The sequence below is a fragment of the Plectropomus leopardus genome, chromosome 3, assembly GCF_008729295.1.
Source record: "Plectropomus leopardus isolate mb chromosome 3, YSFRI_Pleo_2.0, whole genome shotgun sequence".
Classification (NCBI taxonomy): Eukaryota; Metazoa; Chordata; class Actinopteri; order Perciformes; family Serranidae; genus Plectropomus; species Plectropomus leopardus.
This window is the reverse complement of record NC_056465.1, coordinates 35,369,673-35,395,834: the sequence shown is the minus strand read 5'-3', so window position 1 is coordinate 35,395,834 and position 26,162 is coordinate 35,369,673. Positions and strand designations below refer to the sequence as shown.

The 26,162-nt window shown below is 41.1% G+C and overlaps 1 protein-coding gene across 2 annotated transcripts; it reads left to right on the top strand.

The window, feature by feature from the left end:
* The first annotated feature begins 1,365 nt into the window (after positions 1-1,365).
* On the top strand, positions 1,366-24,302 carry podn (podocan). Of its 2 annotated transcripts, none has more exons than XM_042484091.1 (12): positions 1,366-1,456; positions 2,255-2,329; positions 7,521-7,813; positions 7,934-8,027; positions 11,429-11,493; positions 13,562-13,671; positions 13,763-13,919; positions 14,024-14,139; positions 15,677-15,890; positions 16,076-16,519; positions 18,050-18,198; positions 22,326-24,302. In XM_042484091.1, exons 3-12 carry the CDS (start codon positions 7,538-7,540, stop codon positions 22,462-22,464), a joined length of 1,764 nt encoding a protein of 587 aa, XP_042340025.1. In that variant the 5' UTR covers positions 1,366-1,456; positions 2,255-2,329; positions 7,521-7,537; the 3' UTR covers positions 22,465-24,302. The 2 variants fall into 2 exon arrangements, with proteins under 2 accessions (XP_042340025.1, XP_042340026.1); XM_042484092.1 differs by lacking the exon at positions 1,366-1,456 and adding an exon at positions 1,968-2,023.
* The last annotated feature ends 1,860 nt before the right edge of the window (positions 24,303-26,162 follow it).

Sequence of the window (26,162 nt, the reverse complement as noted above, 5' to 3'; positions counted from 1 at the left end):
GGATTACGAGTTAACATACATTTTTCATATTGTTTTCATCAAAATTAGAGTAATGGTTTAATATTTTCTATATTATCACATTCTCGCCAAGAGCGAGGGGACAAGATTGATTCTGGGGAAGGCAGAAATCTGAAAAAAACAAAAACAATAGAATTTGAAAACAATGTCAATCACTCTATTTTTTATTGGAAATTAGAAAATGTTTGGGGGGCCACCTGGTACCCTACTGGGGACCAGATTTTACCTAGAGCCTGTAAGTTGTGTGCATAAAAAAGCACAAAATTGAGCTTGTTCATTACCCACAGACCTCAACTGAGGTCAGTTTTAGGCCCCAAATGTCCTCAAACCCTAAAAACGATGCTCAGTTAGCTTTGGATAAAAACATGTGACAGTTCAGCATACAGTCCTCAACAATAACACATATTACCAACCAACAAGTCTCCCTGCTTCCACATTCAAAGCAGCCTAAAACCAGGCCTGTGGCTGATTATCTTCACTTACACAGATTTAAGTTGTTTCATTTGAATGCCTTTAAACAAAATCCACTATGATACTGGAGGTGAGAAATAAGGCTTTAACGGTTGCTCACACACAGACTGCTGAAATAGTTTTTAATCAGAAACAGAAGGTAAGAAATGAGACGCGAAAGAAAGAAAACAATACGGACAAAACAAATATTTTGACTACCCACGGCGATGAATCATGTCCGAACTCTTCCACATGTAAATCTGAAGTTTAGTGAACGGCGCTGATGCATTGTAATGGTAGCAGATGTTCACAGAGCGAGGTCTGACGGGCCGTTGTTGAAGAAGAGGCCTAATCCAGAGACACGTGGGACATTAGATCATATCCTGTCGCCCCTTCTTGGCTCGCCGCTCTTCCACTTTCTAATTTATTACTGGGATATTTAGGACAACTCATCTCTCTCTACCCCAAATGAAAGTTATCTAAGAACATGATTTTTCCCCGACATCTTTTATCAATAATCACCATCACTTTAATGGTTGTTTTGGCCGGTTTATCCAAAATATGCGCACCATATCTATTTGAAGTGATCAGGCCTCCTCTCCCAAGCCTAAGATCATAATTGGACTTGAATCATGTGGAAAGTTTTTTTGTTGAATCCAGAGGAAAATTGCAAAAGTTATCTCAACACAAACACTAAAACACTAAAACTGGAAAGACCTGCTACATCGACGGGGGGAAAAAAATCAATTCTTGGGGAAAAAAAGGAAAGAATTTGTGTTTTTGGCTCCTGCTCAGTTTAGAGCTGTCTCTCTTACTCACTCCCTTCCTTTTCACTCTCGCCTTTCTCTTAACTTTCCCTCTCCCACTCCCACTCTCTCTCGCTCACATCTGGAGGGTATCTGGAGTGGCTGTGTGACTGTGCGCCTGCTATGGGACAGCGTGTGTTTGGACTGGACGTCAGGCTTTCAGAAAACGTTGGTCGGACGGGGTAAAGTAGAAGACCAGAGCGTTGCTTTTTGCAGACTTTCGCTGCTGCATGCTTTATTGGTGGCTGTTATGTTATGTTAGTGTCATTCATCGATGCATGGCAATACGGCATGTGGCTTTCAGACAATTCAGACTCCTTAACAGCGCATTAAAGCCACTTCACCACCTCTGCTCAGCTGAGACAGAGCGTGAAAATGAGATGATGACTTTTAAAAAGGCTCTGCTAATAAACACTATTCTCACTTCAGGACTTTATGAGGTAACATGAGAGAACTGTTGACTAACTGAAGGCTTTAAAGTCCTCTTTGACCCCTGGATGCTGTTTTAGCTCCAGCCATGGTCCACTTTGTACAATAAGTGCGGTAAAGTGCACAGGCTTTTATTTTTCTCTTGCTGTGGGTGTATGCATGCCGCTCTGTACATTTTCTGTGTGTGTTCACCACAATCCCACTGGTGGTTGTTGCGGTGCAGCGAGCAGAAAAGGCTCCTGTGATGGATGGCTTTTAGACGTTTGCCTTGAGTGCCCTCTTGGAATATTCCTATCAACATTGGCGGAGACGATTAAAAGGTTGTTTTTTTTTTCCCAGTCTTTGCCAAAACACCAGACTTACATAAACACCGCTGACCTTGTGCTTGTCTGACAACTGCTAAAAGTTAGATTCATATACTTCTAGTTCATCTATTCCTGGAGATTTGCTTTAAATTGCTCATTTTATTTGTGAACACTTGTGTGTGAAATGACTGGAGAGCGAACATAGTGAGCTGTCCTGGGTGATGTGTTATTCTCTTTTCAATTCAGCCCCTTCAGCTGGTGAAGCTTCACACACGGCACAGAGAGGGGACAGAGAAGCAGCTGTCTTTTGTTGTCGACCCGGTGCGTAAATGATGCAAAACCTCCGTCAGTAAAATAGATTTTTAAGACATCATGATACCTTTTATGCCTCTGTGTTGGCAATAGCTGTGGCCTTATGTTTTCAGGTTGTCTAATTGCACATACATGCATCCCAACATCTGTCCATCCCATTCCCGTGGACAGGATGTCTTGAAAACACTTTGAGGAAATTTCCTCAAATTTGACTCCACTTGGACTCGATGATAAAAGGTCAAGGTCACTGTGACCTTGTCTGTCTCTTTCTTGTCAAAATGATATTTCAACCTGAAAGAATTCTTTTTCAGATTTGGTGCAACCTCAACCACTTAAACACAACAATGAAGTGATCAGATTTTGGTGGTTAAAGCTCAAGGTCACTGTGACCTTTGCAACAGTCTCATGCTTTTGAACGTGATATCTCAAGAACACCTGCAGGGAATTTTGTAAAATTTGGCACAAAAGTCCACTTGGACTCAGCAGTGAACTGATTAGATTTTTTGTGGTTAAAGGTCAAGGTCACTGCAACCTTGCATCCGCCTCATTGTTGTGATTTCAGTATCTTAAAAACACCTTGAGGGATTTTTTTTCAAATCTTGCAAAAACATCCACATGGACTCATCAATGAATTGGGTAAAATTTGGTGGTTAGAGGTCGAGGTCTGTGTTACCTCACAAAACATGTCTGTGGCCATAACTCAAGACCTGCGCTGCACTGAATGTAGAGATCTGCTGTGCTGCAGTGTGGAAAATATGTGAGAAGCATCCATGTTTTTACAGACGTGGATGCTTCTCACACATTTTCCATGTTTTTGCAGACATGGATGTCAACTGTAAGTGCAAGGAGGCATGCAGCCATGAGGCAGGATCTAGTTGTCCCTCTTCTGGAGAAGGACTGAAAAAAAGAGGTGAAATATCTTAAATTTTTGTCTTGGTCAAACTCCACAAACACCTCATCCTACACTTAGAGCCTTTATCATGGACTGTAAATTCTTAACATTCCCCCGGGCTTGACTTGGGTCGGGTTTGCAGCAATTTCCCTTTTTCTATATGTAATAACAAACGATTTGGTTTCACTTTCACTGCACTTGGTGCTCTGCTGCTCTTTCTCCTAAGAGTGTGTGAGTGTGTCATGTGGTGGAGCAGGTGGAATCTAACACAGGAGAGTGCAGGCAATAAAAAAAACTCAAATAAATCAATGTTTATACAGAGTTTAAGCAAAAAAAAGCAGAACTACAGTTCAAGGATCAAACCGAGACTAAACTGAAAAACTAGGACTTAAATACAAACTGATCTGACGAGGTGACGAGGCTCAGGTGAAGGGCAGAGAGGCGCAGGTGAGGAGAATAAGGTGATTAGGCAGGAAGAGGACAAGCAGAGGGCCAACTAGCCTGTAAAAACTGTGGAGCAGAGAAGAAGGAGAATAAGGACTAACAAGGCTGTTGCAGAGCAGGTGTGCAGACAGGCACATGAGGGAAAGGAGGGGAGAACTCCCAAACCCAGAAAACACAATTCTCGTCATAATAAACTGACAAAACTGAAAACAAAGACAAAATAATAAGAAACTTAAATGAGTCTATTACAGATAAAACAGTCAGCGACAGGACACATTGCTGACAGGAGAGCAGCACTAGGCACGTTTTCATCACAAATTTGTGCAACTTAAGTGATATTTTTGTAATGTCGATAAAACACAATTGCGAGATGACTGCGTTTCCACTGAGTGATGATATGTGATCAATGATCTCACAGAGAAATTGTGGATTCAAAACTTCCAGATGATCCGCTCAACTTTCTCAGAGTTATGTGATGCAATAAAGGCTCTTGTAGCTCCTGCTGCATCATGAGGGAGCCAGTTCCTACTGACAAGCACACAGTCATAGCATCATGTGATCTAGAAAGGCCAAAAAAGTGTTTCCATTGCAGTTTTGCAAAACATGGCCTTTTAGAATCGCCTGAAATACCACCTCATGCAAATGTAAAAAGCGTTTGAGATAAATGGGAGTTTTTCAGAAACTGACGTGTTTCCATCAGGCACATAAACGTATCTGCCATAATGCCACTTACTGCATTGTAGACTCCGATTTCTGAAGCTTTGAGTTTGGCATTTAGGCCGTCGTCATGTTTTTTTTTTTGGAGCCAGAGGTGACTATATTTGGACGAGAGAGCTGAGCTATGAGGGGCAGATCTGACAAAAACACTGAGGTGAAGTCTTAAAGACCAGCTCATTCTCACTCCGAACTTGTCAAATAGTGTCACTCTGTCAGTGTTTCCGTAAACGAGCTTGACGCCAAAAGCTTCCCCCACATTCAACCAGGATGCGGCTGGACAGCGTCAGATGAGAATGCGTTTCGACTGTGGCCTTTTGATTATGCACTGGTGGACAGTCTGACAGCACCAGCTGGATCCACATGCAATGCACACGGGCAACGTCACTTGAGAACGTGGCTGGACAGAACCATGACGTGCTGAAGGGACCGCGTCAAATAATAACACTGCCAGTAACTATGCAATATAAGGAATACAAGTGTGCTTATATGGTGGGCAGGTGGGTGGGAAGATGGATGGTACCCACAAACAACTGATTTTTGGTGGGAGTCCGGAGTTCATTTCCCATTTAGATGAGTGTGTGGGGTTTTTTCTTTTCTACATCTCACCATCTAGGCCTATTTTGCCTAAACATAGACAGCTTTGTGACTTTGTTGTATAATCCAAACCATCGTGACGGTCCGGCGTTAGCTGCCATGGGCTGTTTTGTAAACATAATGAACATGCTGCTTCATCCCACCATGTGCATTTGTTGACATCACAGTAACGGCATCCCAGAGTGGATACCTAAAACGTCGTAACAAGTCACTGTCACTGGCACCATGTGATGAGAATGTGTTGCAAAGACAGCCCGTCATGCCCTTTATCATGCGTAAATTTAAGCATTAATGTAAATGGGTAACTTATATAAAAATTCACTCCCTGTACAGTTGCCATGAATGTTGAAATTGGAAATCAAAACTGTGTTTGAACCAGGCTGATTACATGTTTATAGAGAGGACTCTTTTAGAGGCGGTCTTAAGTGGCTATTCAAGGAAGTGCAATGCTCTGTAACTTTGGTTTCGTTTAACTACGGTTAGTTTACAGTTAAACTAAGTTAGTCAGATGTTATTTAGAGGCGTTAACTCAAGTCCATACCAGCTGTGTAGCTGAAGCGCTGCAACTGACAAACTTGAAAACACTCTTCCTGCTTTTGTTATAGCTCCTCAAAATCCCAATTTTTCCTCCCAGCTCGCTGGTGACGACTGAAAATTCAACTTAGGTTCAAAGCACCAGCAGCAAGCCGGAGACAAGAGACACTTTGTGAGCAGCAGAAAGATAATTTCTCAGAGCTGAGCGTATTGTTATTGCTTTCAGGCTGAATGATTAGAAATGACAGACTGGAGGACGGGAAAACAAACCCAGCTTGAAGGCAGAAAGCTGTATACTTTGGGTACTTTAATGGTGCACTGCGCAGATTTCCCATGTCAAAATCCATCTGTGAGTCAGAGGGAGCCGCAGAATGTCTTCTGTGGCTCTGACGTGTGCGGAGCCCACCAGAGGTGAAATGATGGAGCTAAATTGGCAAAGAAATCTGCGTGCACGTACAGCAATTTAACAGTGACAGTTTCTGGAATATGTAGCTGGCAACAGATGAAGAAACACCTTCAACAACTCCATCAAATGTTTGCCGGTGCTGCTGGCCTTGAAAATTTTATCTGTTTGAAAGAGGAGGACCGAACACAATGTTGTTTGTTTCATCAGTCTCTTTATTTCAACAGCATTACAGGTTTGCAGACCACTTTCTCAACACATATTTTCAATCTGACAATTGTGATACAGATAATGACATGGTTACCAATGATGTGATTATTCCTTAGAGTGCCTTGTTATGTTGGAAAATGTTTGGAAATGTATGAAAAGTGGTTTGCTACCCAGCAATTTCGCATGGCCCCCAGTGAGGACATATGTTGATTTGATTTAACTGTTAAAATTAAAAGCAACTGATGAAACAAACAAGTATTTTTGAGGTCCGCCTCCTTCAACCAAAAATGACGCTGACATTCAGAACAAGGTGGGAAATTACAATTCATTAGAGATAAAACATTCAAGGTCAACATTAAATGAAAAATGTGTTTTTAATCTTTTTAGATGCAATGCTGAGCACCCACTAAACAATATATGCTAAAAACTAAAAAACAGACAATCACCACATTTGTTTCAACATATTCTTTTTTTTCAACATTTTTGAAGTAGTTTCTGCACGTTGATTAATTCACAACACATTGCTTCTGTTAGGTGTCATATTGACCCTTTAAATTCAAATTTACATCTTAAAACTGTATTTAAGTTTTTAACTCTCCTGTTGTGTTTATTTGTGTTTACAGCAAGAATATTACTGAGTGACCAGGTTTACGTTAATTGTTCCAAAGACAAAAAAATCAGAATAAACACTGTCTGTGCCTCGTTACTAACACAATTAATAACAATTCTGTCAGTATTAAGTGCAGTGGTGTTATTCACATCTCACACATCATTTTTTTTTTACCTACATGTTTGAACTTTTTTTAAAAATGAAAACTGAAATTTTCATTTGGTTTTACATATATAAACATTTTCTTTTTTGAAAACATTTGCAAAGAAACAAAGTTACGCTGTCGTGTCAATTTGACCTGATCAGTACACCTGTGATTTAAACCATTTTCATTTTCAAAGTCATTTAATTAAGTCCAGTGGACGAAGTTTCAGATAAAAAATATCTTTTAAATATTTTCCAGAGATTTTCAAATGTTAAAATGGGTCAGTTTGACCCAACATAACAACATTACAATGTTTACATTTTTTACAACAGGAAACCTGAACACACAAATGTTCACTAGGACTCAAGGATGACGTGACTAGATTTTGGTGTTCGTAGGTCAAGAGATCAAAGATCAAGGTCACTGTGGACGGATATGCTGAAAACACAGCATGCAGCGCTGAGGTGCAGCTCACCGCAATAATGAGCTGGACGGATGGACGGATAACTGAAAGCATAACGCCCCCAGTCACAGCTATTGTGCGCAGAGGCATAAAAACAACCTGCAGACTTTAGCTTTAACAAGGTTCTGTTTCCAAAACAAAATACTCCTGATGTTTTTATCTCCACTCTCCATGTGTTTGTGCAACAGGATTGTCAGCGGTGGACATGGCCTTTCCCAAGCATTCCTTCCTGCAGGCCCTGAGCGTGCTGCTCTTGGCCTGGGTGTTGGTGCGTTGCCAGGCCCCTCTCGGACCAGAGGAAGAGGAGGAAGAAGAGCCACTGAAGGAGACCAACATCGCAACAGCGGTGACGAAATCGGAGCCTTTTGAATGTCCGCCGGAGTGCAGCTGTACGGCAGAGGGGGCGGTGGACTGCGCAGGTGTCGACCTCACACAGTTCCCCGCCGGGCTGTCGGAGAGGACTCGACAGCTCTCTCTGCAGGTCTCTCACACAACTGCGCTCACAATAATACACATTTATATTTAAAATTCTGCTTGAGAAATAGAGCAAACTCTTATCTGCTTTTGTATTCATAGTCTGCATTTTGTCCCCTGATGCTAGAACAACAAAATCGAGGAGATAACAGTGGAGCACATTTCCCATCTGCATCAGCTGGAGACTCTCAACCTTCAGAACAACTGGCTCACCACAGACGGTAAAAACTGTGAAACTGTCTGAAAACCAAGCCGCAACAGTGTGTACACGGAGGGAGGAGTTCAGATTACAGACATGTTGTCAGGGTCGTTTTGTGTTTGTGATAATTTTTCTAGAAAATGGCTGTCATTCAGCAAATGTTTTAAGGTCAAGTGTGCAAGATTTAGGGGGATATATTAGCAGAAATTGAATTTGGTATAATAAGTATCTTTCCTTTTGTGAATAATCACCTGAAAATAAGAATCGTTGTGATTTTGTTACCTTAGAATGAGCCTTTTATTTTTACAACACGCTGCCATCCTCAATAGACAAACATTTGTTTTGCAGTGGACTTCTGCGTCTACATATTACGTTCCAGGATGCTGCTACTGGGATGTCAACACAAGCACATGGCGGGATTATGCTGCATGTTGTTATGTTTAGACAACAACAACACATGGCAACCAGTGCTGGGACGTCAACAAAAGCACATGCTGGCACGGATGGTTAGATTTAGGGGAAGAGGGCGCGTGGTAAAGTGTAGAAAAACCCCCATCACATTCAGGAAGCAAACACCTGACTGCTGCATAAAAGTTTGGGGACCCACTTTGTTGCTTCGTTTTATTAGGGATGCCTATATTATCATCTTGTACTGCGTTGTTACCTGCAGCGTTTCAACCTGACGCTGAATGTCCACATGTACCGTCCAGCTGTGAGACAGCATATTACAACACCACGAACATTTCTGTCCAGCTGCGTATCATGCAGATTTGAAAGGTGGCTTTTGGCAAGGGTATCTTCAGCTATAAAAGGCGATATTTGAAGAATTCTGATTAGGAACGGACTATAAAACTAAGGGTTGGGTCCATGAGAACATTTTTCCTGAGGCCTGTGTATTTTCGAAATTAGTTGTAAAGGGAGCACCAAACACCCGCCTCATGACTATGACCTGAACGTTTAATCTGCATTGAGCACGTCTTTTTAATTCTCACCACCGGGATTGGAAAAATGTTCACTTTTGGGTGTTTTGGGTGAAATGCTGTGCTCTTCGTTGTCACTTCTTACCAAATCATCCAATCAGAGTGAAGGAGGGGCGGGACAAATAACACAAAGACTTACTGTCACATCTTACATGTACTGATGCTGAACATGAACAACAATTTCGCCAACATTTTTATTTCTGAGGATATTTGGTACCACAGCAACCAAAGTCAGAAGCAAAAACATAAAAAGACACTGTTCCTCCAAAGTGCTTACAAGTACTTCAAGCTGAGGAGCAATGCACAATTTCCGCTGGAAAAAAAGTTTTGGTGAACATAGTGCCTAAACCCTCAGACTCACTCTTCTCCTACCTCATAAGGCTTGAGTGAAGAAGAAAGCATTGTCCAAAACATGAATCTACAGGGCATGTATGTGAGTCTAACACCACATGGTATATTTAAGCCAGATGGGAAAAACAGGCTGAAGAAGATGTTTTATAGCTAGCTGTAAAACACATCTAGTCATTTCCTCTTTAAACATACACTATAGTCTGATACAATCTCAACATATGGAGTTATTTCACATTTTTTATTTTCCATTGAAGGACTTTGACCTCATGTTGGTCTGCAATATTTACTATTAAGACAGAATGCTTAATGCATAATGATTCAGGTAAACAAAAGTAGGGAGGCATAGGAAACACAAGACTGCACTGGTCACAGCTGGCCAGGAAGACAAAAATCCACCAAACTATCGGATCGTCTTGCCAGCACTGTTTGCCAGAATGATAATGACCAGCTGATGTTCAGCTATAAAGGAGGGAAAAAAACTGTTAAAAAGAGGTTTGACGTGTGTTTTGCCATTTGATGAGTTTTGGATGCTTTGGACCTACAAATGGGGCTTGACATTTACTTTAAGACAAACAAAGAAAGCAAAGTGGGAACAAGAGGGCAGATGTCTGCTGCGTTGGTCTTTAACAGCCGGTCTCTGGCTGCAAATCATTTGTGTGATTATGGGTGCTGATGTCATAGGTTTTCTAATGTTTAATTATGTCTTCTGACCTGCCAAACACTGACAAAGCACAGCTATCCTCAACATGAGTATTGGCAGTTCTCTTTTATATGTCCAGTGTGTAAAATTCAGAGGGATTTTGTGGCGAACTTGTCAAATAGCGCCACTCTTTCAGTGTGCGACGCCAAGAGGCATCTTTCCCGTTGACTGGTGATAACGCGGCCAGACAGAACCAGTCAATGTGTTATTTTACCACATTGGGCAGCTGGACGGCACCTGCCACGCTCACAGGCAGCATCACTTGAGAACGTAGCCACACGAAATCTGTCACATGAGCAAGAAACACGTTAAGATGACATCGGGTTGAAACACTGCCAGTAACAACCGTGTGTAAGGTACCGTGTGTCTGCTTGCCCTTATCCTTACCATGAGTGACTTTATCGCCCTACACCGAACTGTCCATGCTGTTGCTTAATTATGCTGTTGTTGCCCAAACACAAACCGCTTCATCCCACCATGTGCATTTGTTGACATCATGGTAGCGGCTTCCTGGAGGTTAAACAACAGACGCAGAAAGATACCTAACTCATGATATGTAGACACAGAGGGCCACTGACAAAACTGCAACATGTGATGAGCTGGGATGAGAACATTTTGGAAGTTTTCCTGGTTAGTTTTCCTCCATCGTTCATTGTTCAGGAGATTTTAACTGGGAGATGAAATACCTGCAGAGATCTGGTTCTCTTCAAAACAAATGAACCAGGTGATTTAAACCAGAAGAAAGACTGAATAAAGCAGTTTTACATTAAAAGTCTTCCCTAACACCGCTTGGATTGTCAGAGATGTTGTGTAAATACACCAGAAGATTGGTATTGTAAATCTCATTTGGCTGCCCAAGAGAGATCAAGATCAAGACATGCTAAGTGAAAAGAAAAGTCATGCTAAATTATTGCAACTTTAGCCTGTTTTAATTGTTTTATTCTGAAATATTTGCGTCTTTAATACTGTATACATATTTACTGTATGTTCTGGTTGTATTTTATTAAAGAGACTTCTGAGAAATTAATACGTACGATCATTATAACTTTGATGAAATAACCAAGTTTACGGTGACCTTAGACTATTGCACAGTACTGTATGTGCTTTTTTCTCTAAATTAGTAAAGTGATCTGTAATTCCCACCTCTGCACAGGAAGTGTGGCATGCCTAATAAGCTTGTGGTATCCGTTACATTATATTGAGTCAGGAGGAACAGTGTAATATTGCTCAGTAATTTGTTCATCCACAGCTCAAGATCAACATCAGTGCAGTTATTTTGAAATCCTTGAGTGTATTCTTTAAATGTACCATGATGAATTTCACAGTGTGTCCTTATTTGTTAGTGATTGGAGGTAAATTGATTCCTTATTGAGCATGTTTTCCTCTTCGCAGGTCTTGAAGATGAAGGTTTTGAGATGCTTGAAGAGCTGGCTTATTTATACTTGGCAAATAACATGGTGAGTCACACAACAGACTTGTTTATTCTCAGTGCTGACCTCAAATCTGCAACTGTATCCATCTCACAATGATTTCACTCCATTCTGTCCTGATACACTAACACAGTGCCAGCTGGCAGAGAGAGGTGGCAGCCTCCTCTCGTACACTCTATGCGAGCTTATGCTTGTAATCACTTCCAGTATGGCTGTGCCAGCTGGTGAGAGCTAAAATGTTATTGACCCTTTTGGACACAGAGCGGGAGAGAAAGGATGGACAGATTTGCTTGTGCCTTCACAGGGATGAATAGGCAAACGGGATGCAGGAAGAATAGGGGATTTTTAAGTGCTCACTAAGCCTCAAAGACACCCATGCTGCTTTAATCCATAAACCATGTTATAAAGGAGAGAGCTCTAAATGAACATCTAATCTCGCCAGTGCTTCTCGGATTTGCTATTTTGTACGATGTAGCGCACGTTCTGGTAGTATTGGCTAAAGTGAAGAAAACCTTACTTATATTAAGATACACGATTATACAGTAGCTCTGCTTTGAAGCAAAAAAGTTCTCATGCCTAAAGCACAAAATAGATAGTTTGTTTTTGTCTTTAAAAATGTTTGCCCATCACAACAGTGCATACGAACATTATTACAGCAAAAACTACTTGGTTAAAGGGATACTTCAGCCTCCAAATGACCATTTATACATCAGTTACTCATTCTGTGTTACGCTGAAGTCCAGAGGAAAACTCTGATTTTTAAGGCATGCTTCCATGTTGAACGGAGAATACAAAGATGAAAAATATTCTTGATGAACTGAATTCAGAGGGGCCCACATTTAACAACAGAAAAGGTACATCAAAACATCTGATTACAAACTCGTCTCGTTTCTCCAGTTGTTCGCTGAGTGCTTCTCTTACAGACAGCCCTTTGTGAAGAGATACTAAGAAAGAAGCCGGACTCCCTTTTCCAAAAAAAGTTATTGAACAATCTATCTGATCGAACAACTTTACCAGAAATACACCGTCTGATCGAGGCAGTGGTGGAGCAGCAGCTCCTGTGTTCAGTGAGGTAAAATTACTGTTTTTTCACTGTCAGCGGAGTCTGGCTTTGAAAACAGCAAAGGCTGTTGCAACTAGAGACCGCAGCACAACCGATTTATTTCAGCATGTCAAACAGAGGCATGCAGCCGAGTGGGAAACATGTGTCTCACTCCAAGATGCACAAGACCGTGTCAGCCCACAAACACCTGGTAAAAAGCAGTCGACATTAGTGGAGTCATTTTCTCATAGTGTCCCGTCTGACAGGAAAGCAACCTGCTGCAAAGCTGTTAGTGATGCATTAATGCTGCATATCACTAAAGATACGGTGCCCATATATACGGAGGAAAAGCCTGCAGGGTTATCCACTTGTGAAAACTATTTACCCCATGCATGTGCTACCAGCTGCCCCGCCTCATCTGGACATGTGATTGCTAAAATCAAAGCAAAACTTGTTTTGAGTGATTTCATGGTCATTTCTAGCTTGCCTGAGATTTTGTTTTTAGGCCGTATTATCCAGCCCTACCTGACTGACTAATTAAACAAACGGCTGTTTGACATTGCCATCTACACAGCCCTGCTGCTGACGTACCTACAAATTAAATTTAGGGGAAGCCTGATTGCTAGAAAAAAGCCAGCAATGGGGAAAGGCACAAAGTGTGAACTCGCTGTACAGAGTGTACAGCAGTACAGCACTCGAAGTACACTCACTGTACTTCCCTCTTTGCCTTTGAGAGACGTTCATTACTGAGGTCACTTGTCTCATATATTTGATGTTTTCTGCTATTTCATGTAGGCATTCTTATTATACTTTATTCATCCTATGTCTACTTGTTCTTATTTTTAATATTCCAGGATTCTTTATTTGCTTTTTTAATTTATGGTGAGGTGAGATTCTCTTATAAGCCTCTTATAAGAGGTGGGGGGTTTTCTGTATCTCACCTGCACAATCTGCTTCTATTTTGTTTGTTGTTTTGCTGCTGAAAAGTCATATCCTTCCCACATCAATCTTTTATGACGGTGTCCTGTCCTGCTTCTTCTGTTGTGTTTGCAGCTCACCGCAGCACCAAAGGTCCTCCCACCCTCTTTGGTTAGTGCTGACTTTGCTGCAAATCAGCTCACAAGGATCTTCCTCTACACGTTTGGCCAGAAACCGAAACTGAAGTACGAATGCATGCGCTTGTGTACATTTATACCTCATTATCACGTTTATGTCCATTTACACACGGTAATGTCCCTCGATCATGGCCCCCAGGTCTGTGTATCTCCACAACAACAAGCTGACCGACGCAGGTCTTCCCGATCAAATGTTCAATGGTTCTAACAACCTGGAGATCCTCACCATGTCCAGCAACTTCCTGCGGGTTGTCCCAAAGAACCTGCCCTCCAGCCTTTACCGTCTCCATCTGAAGGTCTGTTTGCATTCAGACGTTAGGTGGATGATCTACATGTTGTTTCTTTTTGTTCATGAATAATGTAAATGTTCATAGCATACGGATTTTGCTTGTTATTACAGAGTAACAAGCTGGAGAAAATCCCAGCGGGGGCCTTCGACAACTTGTCAAACCTCAGAGAGCTGTATCTCCAGAACAACCTCCTCAGCAATGAGGGCATGGACAACGAGACTTTCAGGTGGACAAACTTGCCAGGGGTTATAAGGGACAGTTCACCCCGAAATCAAAAACAGATTTTTTACCCTCATCTGCACTTCTGTTCATCAGTCTAGATTTATTTGGTGTGAGTTGCATGCTCTTGCTCTGTAAACTTGGCAATGGCATCCAAGTGTATGCTGAAAAACATGTTTTTAGTTGCAGCGTTTTGGAAATATCGGCTGTGGAGACGTCTGCTTTCTCTCCAAAAGAATGCAACTAGAAGGCACTCAGCTTGTGGTGCTTAAAGTGCCAAAAAAAAAAGAAGTTGAAAAACTCAACAGCAATGTCTTTTTCCAGAAATCATGGCTCAAGATAATCCCCAGATCTTGCCATGATCAGTTTCATAAAGGAACTATTTTCTATCTATCGAACTACACCCGCCAACCGCATCACCGCACAGAAGAAAGCGTACATCTTCCCATGGATAAGAGAGGCTTGTTTTTAGGACAAAGATGTGAAGAGTAATGTCGTCCTCCTCGCCTGAGCTGTAACCTGCACCCCAAGAAGTGCGCTGGTCTTTGAGGTCAATATAACATAGCGGCCAAATGTGGAATTACAGAGTCCATATCCATCACATGATGCCATAGGCCCTAAAAAAGACTTTTCTCCATGCACTAACATAGTGAAAGAGACATCTGTCAACCTGTGAATACATATTTTGAGCATCACAACCTTGAAAATACTTATTTAACTATCCGGACTTCTATTCAATCAGATTCCAGTTAGCCTGACAAATTTACAATTGGTCTGACAAACCCCAGATTTTCATGTGGGAGTCCGGTGTTCGCTTCCCATCTGAATGTAGAGCCAAACCAGGATGTTTTTGTCCTAAATCTAACCACCTCACTTCTGTTTCCTTATCCTAACTACATGCTTTTGTTGACATCCTGGTGTTGGTAGCACCATCGCGGGACGTTGACAGCAGAAGGATACATAGAGCGTAATATGCAGAAGTGGAAGTACACTGCCAAAGCAAATGTGTGACGAATTGGGATCTTTGCTCTGTGGGCCCCACAATGCAGAAGATCTGCATAATTTCATACTGCAGAAATCAAGTCTTTTTGGCTTCACGCACCAGTGAGCAACTTCTATTAATAACAAAGGGCATGCATCCATCAGAGAGGAAATAGTTCAGACATGAAACTGCTCACAACAAGGTCTGTGGATTTTCTTTAGTAATTGGGTGATGATTCCTGAGAAGAGACATTACTGTTGAGTTTTTTAAATGTATTTCTTGGTGCTTTGGCAGACATCTCTACAGCCGATATCTCATACACTCTGAAACTCACACCAAAAAAAGCTAGACTGATAAATGGCACTATAGGTAGGAGGAAAAATGTGTCCTTCAGCGTATTCTAACACGTTAATGCCATTGTCAAGTTTAAAAGACGCCTTGATTTATGTGTTTTCAAGTGTATACAAGAGTATACACTCGACAAAGATTCTGAATTCACATGTTGCAGCGTTAGAGAAAAGCACACAGAGGTGACTTGATGTCTCTCCTTCTCTCCTGACAGCCAGCTGAGCAGCCTGGAGTGTCTGGACTTGTCAAATAACAACCTGAGCGTCGTTCCCAAGGGTCTGCCTCGCAATCTGGTGCTGCTACACCTGGAGAAGAACAACATCCGCAGCATCCCCGGAGATGCTCTTACTTCTGTCCGAAACCTGGAGTACCTGCTCCTCCACAATAACAAACTCCGCTCACGTTCCATCCACCCGGCTGCCTTCCAGGTACATTTTTCATTTCGTATTCTTTTGGATCTTTTACAGAAGAGCTGAGCTGTGTAAAACAAGGACATTTCAGATTGTATTTTCAAGTGTAAAAACAGGCTGTAGAGCTTGAATGATTTATTCCTTTGCTGTAATCATCTGACAAAGTTAGACATTATGCATAACAAAACAATCATTTTCACAAGGGCTTGAAGAAACTGCACACGCTCCACATGTACAACAACTTGCTGGAGCGAGTTCCCAGAGGCTTACCAAGGCGGGCCAAGACCTTAATGCTGCTCCACAACTCCATAGCGGAAATTAGCCGTAACGACCTGGCCCTGCTGTACACTCTGACTGAGCTCAACCTCAGCTACAACAAACTCACCAGCTCCAAGCTGCACCGCGAGGCCTTTAGGAAGCTGCGTGTGCTGGAAACTCTGGATATGTCAGGGAACAGCCTTCACTCGTTCCCCCTGGGTCTTCCTCGCAGCCTGCAGGTGCTCGAGCTCAAGAACAACCAGCTGAACACCATACCAGACGGAGCGCTGACGGGAATGGAGAAGCTACGGAAGCTCATCCTGAGTGAAAACCAGCTGAAACTGAATTCAGTCTACCAGGGAGCCTGGATGGAGCTCAGCGCACTCACAGTGAGTGGTGGGGGGGCGAAGAAACAGATCAGAAATTAGTGCTTCTGTTTGTTTTTTTCCACTGCAGGAACTGAGCTTGTTACCTGAGCTTTTATTGTGTTAAATGGCAACACAAGAAACGCTTGCCAATACCCAATTCAGCATTTCAAGTAGTATCAGAGGCATTTATGATACTGATATTGTTATTGGAACAACTCATATGTAAAAAATTATTTTAAAAAAGACATAATGTTTATCTAAACTGAACCAGACAGTTATAATAACCCTACAGTGCTGCAACTGTTAAGATGTTAAAAGATGCTAAGATTCTTGTGAGGCTTTGGTATGTTTTCCAGGGTACTAAAGCCTCTTTGAAATAAAATGAAATAAACTCCACTGAACTAAAAAGCAGTGCGCTTGCGTAACACAGGGTGTTCAACGCACTACCATTTGCATTTAAATAAATGATTCGCTACCTTTTATTTTTTGTCAGGGCTGATTGCTGTCCTGAATTCCTAAACATCTGAGTCAGGTCACGTTGAGGTGAGCCAACAGTGAGTTTAAAATGCCGAATGATCTCAGCAACGAGCACGCACAGGTACGGTTAGTCAGTCAGTCACAAGCAGCTCTGCTGTGTCATAAAAGTTTGTATTACTCGTACAAAGCAAAGGGAGAACAGTGGAAGCAAAAGCAGAACCTGTAACAGCAGCTACACTTTAAGTTTTGATTTGTTGGGTTCCTGCAATGGAAAAGGGACATTATGCCATATTTCCACTGTATGGTGCGGCGCAGCTCTATTCCACCTCAACTCGTTACTTTTTTTGGTTTTCCATTAATAATTAGTGGATAATACGAAGCAGCAGCCTCTATGCAGAAATGTTAAAAACTTTCACCACAGTCTCTGAGTCAGACCCATCCCTAGCTCGTCCAAATATGGTCACTTTTGACTCCCGAAAATCAGTGATGGCTGAAATGCTGAGCTCAATTATTTTTACAGTCCATTATTTTTACAGTCTAACGATATAACCTGGTACTCTCTCTGGTACCAACTCAGTCGTGGCTCCAGGCAAACTGAGTCTAAACTAGAATATGGAGTTAAAACACTGCAGACCACTGATTGGCCAGAGAAAATTGGCACATGGGCGACATGAGAGAGCCTGCCCAAACCCACATTTTTTAATACTCAAGCTACAGTTAATAGCAACCACAATTATTTTACTTACTTGACCCAGATTTAAAAAAATATCAGCCTGCAAAACCACGCTGTGCACTACTATGCAGATGTTTGGTTGCTGATGAAAGGATTCAGCAAGTATGCGCTAAAGATGATGTCACAGCGATCATGTAAGAGTCCCGCCTACACTGAGGGGACACTATCTGGAGTGGAAAACGAAAGAGAGAAAAGGGATTTGAGTCAAGTTGAGCCAAACCATGCAGTGTAAATTAGGCATGAGCTACACATATTTCTTCTAATTTTATAACGACTTATCACGTAGATCACTGAAAAGGTGTCATTACACTCATTAATCATTGTGCATCTTGTAATTTAAGACGCTAGACCTGTCTGGCAACCAGCTGTCGCACATCCCATCTGACCTGCCCGAGACTCTGGAGTACCTTTACCTGCAGAGTAACCGCATCTCTACAGTCCCTGCTTCAGCGTTTGAAGGCACTCCAAACATTAAAGGCATCTTCCTCCGGTAAGAGACACACAAAGAGATACTCGACTCATGTTTCTGCTAATTATCAGTCCTTTTCTTTCTAAACGGGTGTTAAACTCTTGTCAGCACTCCTCCATGATTTGCACAAGTTTACTTCAAAGTAGCTGCATGCAGGAGGGGACAGGCCTTAACCTGACACTGCAGCGTCCCCAGGGCTTCGTGGAAATCTGGTGGGTGTCTTCTTACATAACTTTCTTTTCCATTTGGATTGATCTCGACTCAGGAAATGATTATGCAAGTGTGACCGAAGAACGGCTGCGAGGAAATTGTTGCTTTTGTTTAAACTGCTCTGCGAGTCTCAAAGGAACAGCTGTGGTCGGATACACAAATGTTCTTCCCCCCCCTTTCTTAAAACATTAAATTTACAGTCAGCTCAGAGAGAATTTAGGGAATTATTATGTGTTGTTGTAAAAGGGTCTGAAGAAAGATTATTCAGTGTGCAAAGCTCACCATCTCTAAAAGAAGCTTGTTGAACATATGAAAGTAGTGTTGCACTTTTCAAGAATTGGATACAGAAACTAATCTCACCAATGATCACTTTATATTTTGTTTGTTTAATCCATACGAAAGCTGACATTTATGAGGGGTTTTATGGGCGCTTTGTGCCAGACACAAGTGGTATAAATCTTCATATCTAACTCTTGCCAAGAAAGTGAGCGTGTCTTCCAAAATGTCAAACTACTCATAAACTGTTTTATAACACAGCAGATGAATACAAATTGATGGTGAATGTCTATGGAGCATATAAATCCAACACAATCTAATGAGGAAACATCTTCACCAACTCGAAAAAACATTCACTTGATGACATGTTTGCAGCATAAAAAAAAAAAAAAAATGCTCCAAGAAGCTCACAGTTCAACAGGGGTACTAAAATGTCACACACACAGCTGGAGACACACGTGTTACCATGATTTTTAGTTTATGATTTTATATACTTCAGCTATCTGTCATTGTCTGTCATAGTTTTTGGGCAGTTTCTTCTTTTGTTGCTAATTGCCTTCTTCCCATGTTTTAGAGGACATTTTAAAAACCCTCCTCACTCCTCACATCATATCATAAACTGTCAAAACTTACTCTCAGTCCCTGATATGACTGTCTATGACTATGACAGTGCGAACAAGATTTTACCTTGAAGTGAACCTTGAGATAAACTTTTGTCCTGGTCTGTCACTAATCAACTAAATTTCCTATGTGTTGGACAGTCTGGCCTGGCTTCATTTTGCAGAGTACTGCACTGTGGTATCTAATCTCCCCATCTCCTCTAACTTGTATGCATTCAGCAAATTTTCCTCTTAGGGTTAGGGTTATTCCGCATAGTGCAGGCTTATAGCCGCAGGCGCGGCAGCTGAAAGCCGCGGTCAGACAGCAGAGTAAAAAGGTTTCGGACTGGTGCTTTCAAGGCTTTTGTTCTGTTTGGTTGCCAGTCTGACCTCAACCTGGCTGCTTTATGGCTCTTGTTTACTGGCCTTGACCCCTTCCAGGGTGCTGTGCTGTTCATGTTGTTCATATCAGCTGCTGCCATGTTTCCTTTCTTTTTTCGTTTTCACTAAAATCCCCCCCGCAGCTGGGAGCCAATTTAGAAGCCGATGGAATGCTTTGCGTCCGTGGGGGAAGTGGAGGGAGGATTTATGTGTGGATTCATTACTAATTGCTTTTGTATTGTTAAAGTTCGACATATGCAAGCTTTTTCACTAAGAGATAAAAGCAAATTCAGGTGATTCAGGTGTTTCGGAAATGCTCTCATGCTAAGTGAGTTACACACCTCTGAGTGTGTTTCATCCACTCAGAACAATAGAGTGGGTGCAGGTCAGTGATGTGCACATGCACAACAAATGGAGTCCACTACACTGAGTGGAGCAGATGCTTCTCCTGACAGATGTGATCTGTAAATGTCAGCTGCTGTCTGTTCACAATCTCTTCTGCACGACAGGATTTTTGCCTTTAAAGTCTCCGATGTACGACATTATTGGAAAAGGATGCTCATGATTAGAATTCCTTCAATGTTTATACTTCAGGAGGTTTTTACCAGGAGCCGAATTATCCGCAGAGTTCTCCTTCTCTCCAAACAGAGAAAATGAAAATGAACAAATAGGCCCGGCAATTGAAACCAGTAAAAACTCTGAATAAAGCAGCTTCACATTAAAAAATCAATGTTTCTTCAGTGCTGTTAGGCGTTTCTCAGAGGCACTGCGTGCCCAGCTCCTGCTTATGTGTGCTCACTTTTTATCTCTGATAACTTAAGATCCAGATGTTCAGGAGGTTTTTAACGGGAGTCAAATTGTATACAGAGATCTCTTCCTCTACAAAACAAATGCTCCTGGAGACTTAAACTGTGAAATTACAGAATAAAGCAATTTCATATTAAAATTGTTGTTTTTACAATGCTGTTTGGCATAGCAGGGGCTGAAGCCGAGCTGCCACTGCTCACATTTTTTTACGATAGATATATTTCTCTCAAATTTTTTTGCAAATTCGTTAAAATCTGTGTCAGTGAGCACTTCTCCTTTCCAAGATGGCAGGTGTGGCATATCATGTTGCTGATTAAACTGTATTATATCTACATGTGTGCCTTCGGATTATTAAAAGGGTAAAAATGTGCAGTTTAATCATACGACACAATATGTGCATGCTGACGGCAGGAATTTCTACCAGAGCTGTTCCCCATTACTAAATGGGAATTTTACTTCCATAAGTCTCCAATGTCATTTCTGTGAATTAGACAGTACATCCAACCAGCATCACAACCGCAGACAACGTTTAACTACACACATCCAGAGTCTAAACCTGCAATATTGTCAAGACTCCTACGCGTTAACCTAATCTGGCCCCTGTCTGCTCCTGCTGCATTTCTGACCATTACTGCACCCCCTGCAAAATGTGTTTTACCGTTTTCACCCATTCCTGCAGGGTTTGCAACAGCTCTGACACCAGTACACAGTCTGAATGTAATAAAATGATTTTTAATACAATACGTCTTCCCCCATCCAGAAGGGAAACACATTTTTTTTACTGTGGTACTAACAAAGATATGCATACCTGCAGTAACATACAGTATGGTCAGAAACACAGTAGGCATTGAAAGCTAAAGTTTTTCTTCTTTCACTTTATGCATGCATGCAGAGGATTCACATACTGTACAATAGCCGAATATTTATTAATTATGGCACAGAAACTAACTATGTTTCTGCCTTGCATTTAGTTATCAACAATAAAACACAACATGAATAAACACTGACTCACCAATCTGTAGATCTTGGTTTCTTTTAGATAAAATCCATCAGTTGATTTTAACTTCCTTCCTTTCACTTCACTTGTGGATGCACCCTCGTCCCACCTGCAGCAAAGATTAACACCTCATTTCCTTAAGATTTGTCTAGGGTCATGGGTATCCAATCCAAATACTGTCATCTGGTTTGCATTAGAATTTCTTCACATCTCCGAGAAGCTCATCTGCATGCTTGTTGTCTGTGGCCAAAAAAAAAAAAAAGCATTTCTTTATCACCAGTCGTGAAATCCTTAGAAATGTTTTTTCCAAGATCAAACTACACATTTCAGAGGATCCTTTCATTGCAACCAGACCAAGGCACACCTGTGCAGTAATGCTGTTTAATCAGCATCTTGATGTGCCACACCTGTCAGGTGGACAGATTATCTTAGGAAATGCTTACTAACACAGACTTAAAGGAATTTGCAACCAAAATTTGAGAGAAATATATTTAAAAAGTGTTAGATCTTTAATTTAAACCTGTGAAGAAATTGTGCAAAAACAAGAGTTGCTTTTAAATTTTTGTTCAGTGGAAAAAAAACAAAAGTTTATTGTAAAAATGTGGCTTTAAACTGAATAAAAGACAATTTATGACACATGTACAATGCATGATATGACCGTATAATATCTTGATTAAAATTATAGCTTCCTCTTGGTTTGAAAGTTGCTTAAAACATTTGAGATAATGGACTCATAAGCACAATACTCAACAAAATATATAAAATTGAGCAAAAGTTAAATGTCATATCTTTAATGGTGATCAAAAACATAGTTTGATAAACTGTCAAGACAGGAAAAAAATGCTCATAAATGCCTCTCATTTTTTTCTCCTCATTAGGTTTAACCGGCTGTCTGTGGACTCTGTAGACGAGAGCTCTTTCGCGCACTTGTCCAACCTGCAGGTGCTGGACATTGGCACAGGAAATACCGACACCCCCTTTAAAAAAGAGGAGATGGAGCAGGAACAGGAGACATAAAACAAACATAATGAAAGTGACATTGGACTGCATTGTGTGAAGGACAGAAAGGGCTTTGAATGGGAGTGAACCTGTGAATGTCATTTCCCAGGTCCATTATCATATTGTGCTGAGCGGCGTATTTCTGGTGCAGGATACCGGATGAAGTTTCTTTAGTTTCCATTTTTTGGGCTGGTTAGCGTATCTTTATATCTGAGCTTTAAATATTTGTTGACGGGCAAAGTCTATCACCTAATTGTGTCTGCTTTTAAAAATGTGATTTTTTTCCCATGTAAATGTTTCAGAATCAATACGGAAAACTTAAGCAGTCCTTCTCTGCTTTATGTCATGTTGTTATTGGCTGCCTTTTCTCTCTGGCTTAAAAAAAGGTGATTTTTGCCAGAAATACTGTGAAAAAATCAAGGTTTTTAACACCAAAGGTAGCAAGATAAGCAGTTTCCCATTGAAACCAACACAGCCTCACTATTCTCAAACTGTAGAATGAAACACTGCAACAAGCACTCTCAAGTAGGACTGCAACTCAATACCTTACTGATAATCTCTTGCTTATTATTTCAAGTAAACAATCACATTACTAAGTCTATGAAATGCTTTCTAAAATTGCTCAATTTGTTGGTTCAGCAATCCCCAAAATCTGATTCCATTTAGAGCAATTAAGAAAAGAGCAAAATGTTGCATTTGAGAAACTTTAAAGTTACAACACTTAAAGGGTAACTGCAGTATTTTTAAACCTGGACCCTATTTTTCCATAATTTTTCTAATTGGTTTAGTATTGAGTGAAACAGGCTGCAGTGTAACCACTTGGACGATATTTACGTCATCAATTTACTTCCATTAAAAGTGTTTGTTTTCGCCACTGACAGGCTCAGATTGTGTCTGACAACATTATGGAAAGATCCCTATAGAGGTAGACCCTAGAATAATAATCGGAGCCTGTCAGTGGCAACAATATGCACTTTTAGTAGGAACATGCCAGGAGTGGTTACAATGCAGCCTTTTTCACTACTTACCCTTTAAAATGTTTTTTTATATCAAGCACCACTTTTGATACAATTCATGGCCTGTATTTTTAACATCAGCCTTTCACTGTATTTTTATGCTTAGGAATAAAAATTGAGAATCAGCGCACAAGTGATTGTAAGACACGATGCATAAACATGCTTCATGCACATATTTGATCATGAGTTCAGTATTTTGGTGTTGGATGTCTCTTTTTTAATGAAAACATTGTAACTTGATTAACTGTATGATTTTTGTGGTGCGTGCTCCAAAAGACAGACAAAGAAGCTACTCAGAGCGTTAGCTGTCCCGGATGATTAATATGTGGGTCATTTCTAAGAGAACTTTTGGACTGTGTTATTGAATTGCATTTGTTGTTATCACAGCTGTCGCAAAACCAACCAGGGCTGAAATCTTAAAGGGGACCTATGATGCTTTTGTCATGATCTTCCCTGATCTCCTTCATTCTTGGTTATTGTGTATTTTACTGTTTAAGGCCATGGTTAGCCGAAAATGGCCCTACTACAAACAAAAAAATCTTTACCTTGCAATTAAAAAAAAAAAAATAATAATCACGTTCATATTATAACATTGCAAGAATGATCTTCATGTACAGGGATCCGCAAAAACAACCAAAAACGCTGTAGTATGCATGCCAGACCAGTAGTTGGAGTAGAAGAACACCACGTGCATGTGCAAAGTACAATCGTGACGCCACTGTTCTCACAGAATCAGCATATCGCCAGTTTACATGGCGACAGAAGGGGTTACATTTTCAAAAAATTACACTCTGGAGCCTGGTTTCAAAAGTTTGCATTTTCAGGCCCCCAAAATGCTGCTGTTGTGTGAACAAAAGGCCAAACAGCAACAAAAGTTTAACCTTTCATGCAAGAACCATTGCCATGTAAACAGCCCCTTATTTTGTAACACACATTTCCTCCCGGTGCACATCACTGTCTGTCCTTTGTGTCTTCCTGCCAGTTTTTAATGGCCCTCCTGATTAGCTTTAGTTGTCCCTAACTAGTCCTGAAGTCTGAGTGTTTCCATACTTCAGTTCATCTGCATCTTTTGAGTGAAGATTTGCTGCCTTTTTCCTAGAGCCTGCTAACAATCAGCAGAGCGAGAAACCTCAGAAAGCAAAACTGCAAGTGAAGCTTTATAGCAGAGTTTCAGGAGCAGGACCACACCTCTACCGCACCTCAACCACGCCTCTTCCGGCTTAAATATCCTCCTAACCCGATCTCCCCCTTTCGTTCTCGTTATTCTGCACCCCTCCCTCCCTCCCTTGATCTCTTTCCTTTTGCACCTTCTGTCCGTAGGGTCCTGGGGGATCTGTCATGCCCGGGAGCCACGGCGGATTCCCACCAAAGCTTCCCCACACCGCACTCAACCATCCGTTCCAATAATCCAACATCAATGTTTATACCAAATCTACATTCACGTCAATAAATTGTTAAAATTAATTCCGATTGAGGTGTGGTCCTTGCTAGTGAAACCAAAGATAAAAACAAAGACAAAAGGAAGTGGGCAGGCGTAGGTCAGGAAACGCTAATCGGGGAGTGAGAGAAGTGACACACAGGTGAAACTAATCACGATGGGGCAGATGATAAAAAGTGGCAGGAAAACACAAAGGAAGGAAGTTGACAGATTTAAAATGAGAGGGGATTTGACCAACAAAATAAAACTAGATAATATAAAATCAATTCAAACAAAGGAAAAAAAGCATGACCTGAAGTAGACATCTGGTCAGATCATTGACAGCTCCTTTTTGTTTTCTGTCATATAATATTACAATGTCCAGTGTTCATGTTAAACATGGCTTTAAGTTTCAAATAATGAGGAACATGTATGTAAATAATCCCTTTTAGCAAAACCTCCAGCTTCAGACCGTTCTGGATAATATGTTTCCAACCATTTTTCTCTGATGTTTACTCGTGACGGATTTCTTTATATGGTCAGCTGCTCCAGGCATACACTGCTACATGTAGCTACATGCTAATAGCGGAGAAACATGTCATCTTAGTTGCCGTTGTTAATTTCTCCACAATTAATGATCATATTTCTGCTGGAACATGTTTGCTGTTATTCTGAAGATTTGATTGGGGATTTCAAATGGGAGACAGTGCAGCTATTCTCTGTTTCAGTCATTCCCCTGGTTGCAAGTACCCTGCTACGTTGAGCTACATGCTAACAACAGGGTAATGTAATCTTGGTTGCAGATGCTGATAATTTCTCACTGATTTCGGGTCATATTTCTGCTTGAACATGATTCTTACTGTTTAGAAGCTTTGTTAATGATTTTAAATGGAAGATAATTAAGCTATACTCTGTTTCAGTCATCCCTGCAGTTGCAGGTACACTGCTACAAGTAGCTGCATGCTAACTTCAGGGGGAAATGGATTCTTAATTGATGATGTTTATAATTTTTCCCCAATTTCGGACCTTATTCCTGCTGAAACATGATTCTTACTGTTTGAATGCTTTTGTGTCGCCATAATCATTCAGTCAGCCAGCTGCAATGATGGTAAAGAAAGGTGAAAGACTTGAAAACGCTGACCAATCAGAACAGACTGGATTTCCTGGGAGGGGGCTTAAAGAGACAGGTGTTAAAACTGGGCGTCTCAGACAGACGATCAATACAGGTGTTCAAGCACAGACAGTAGATTTTTTGATCATTAAAGCATGTAAAAATATTCTAG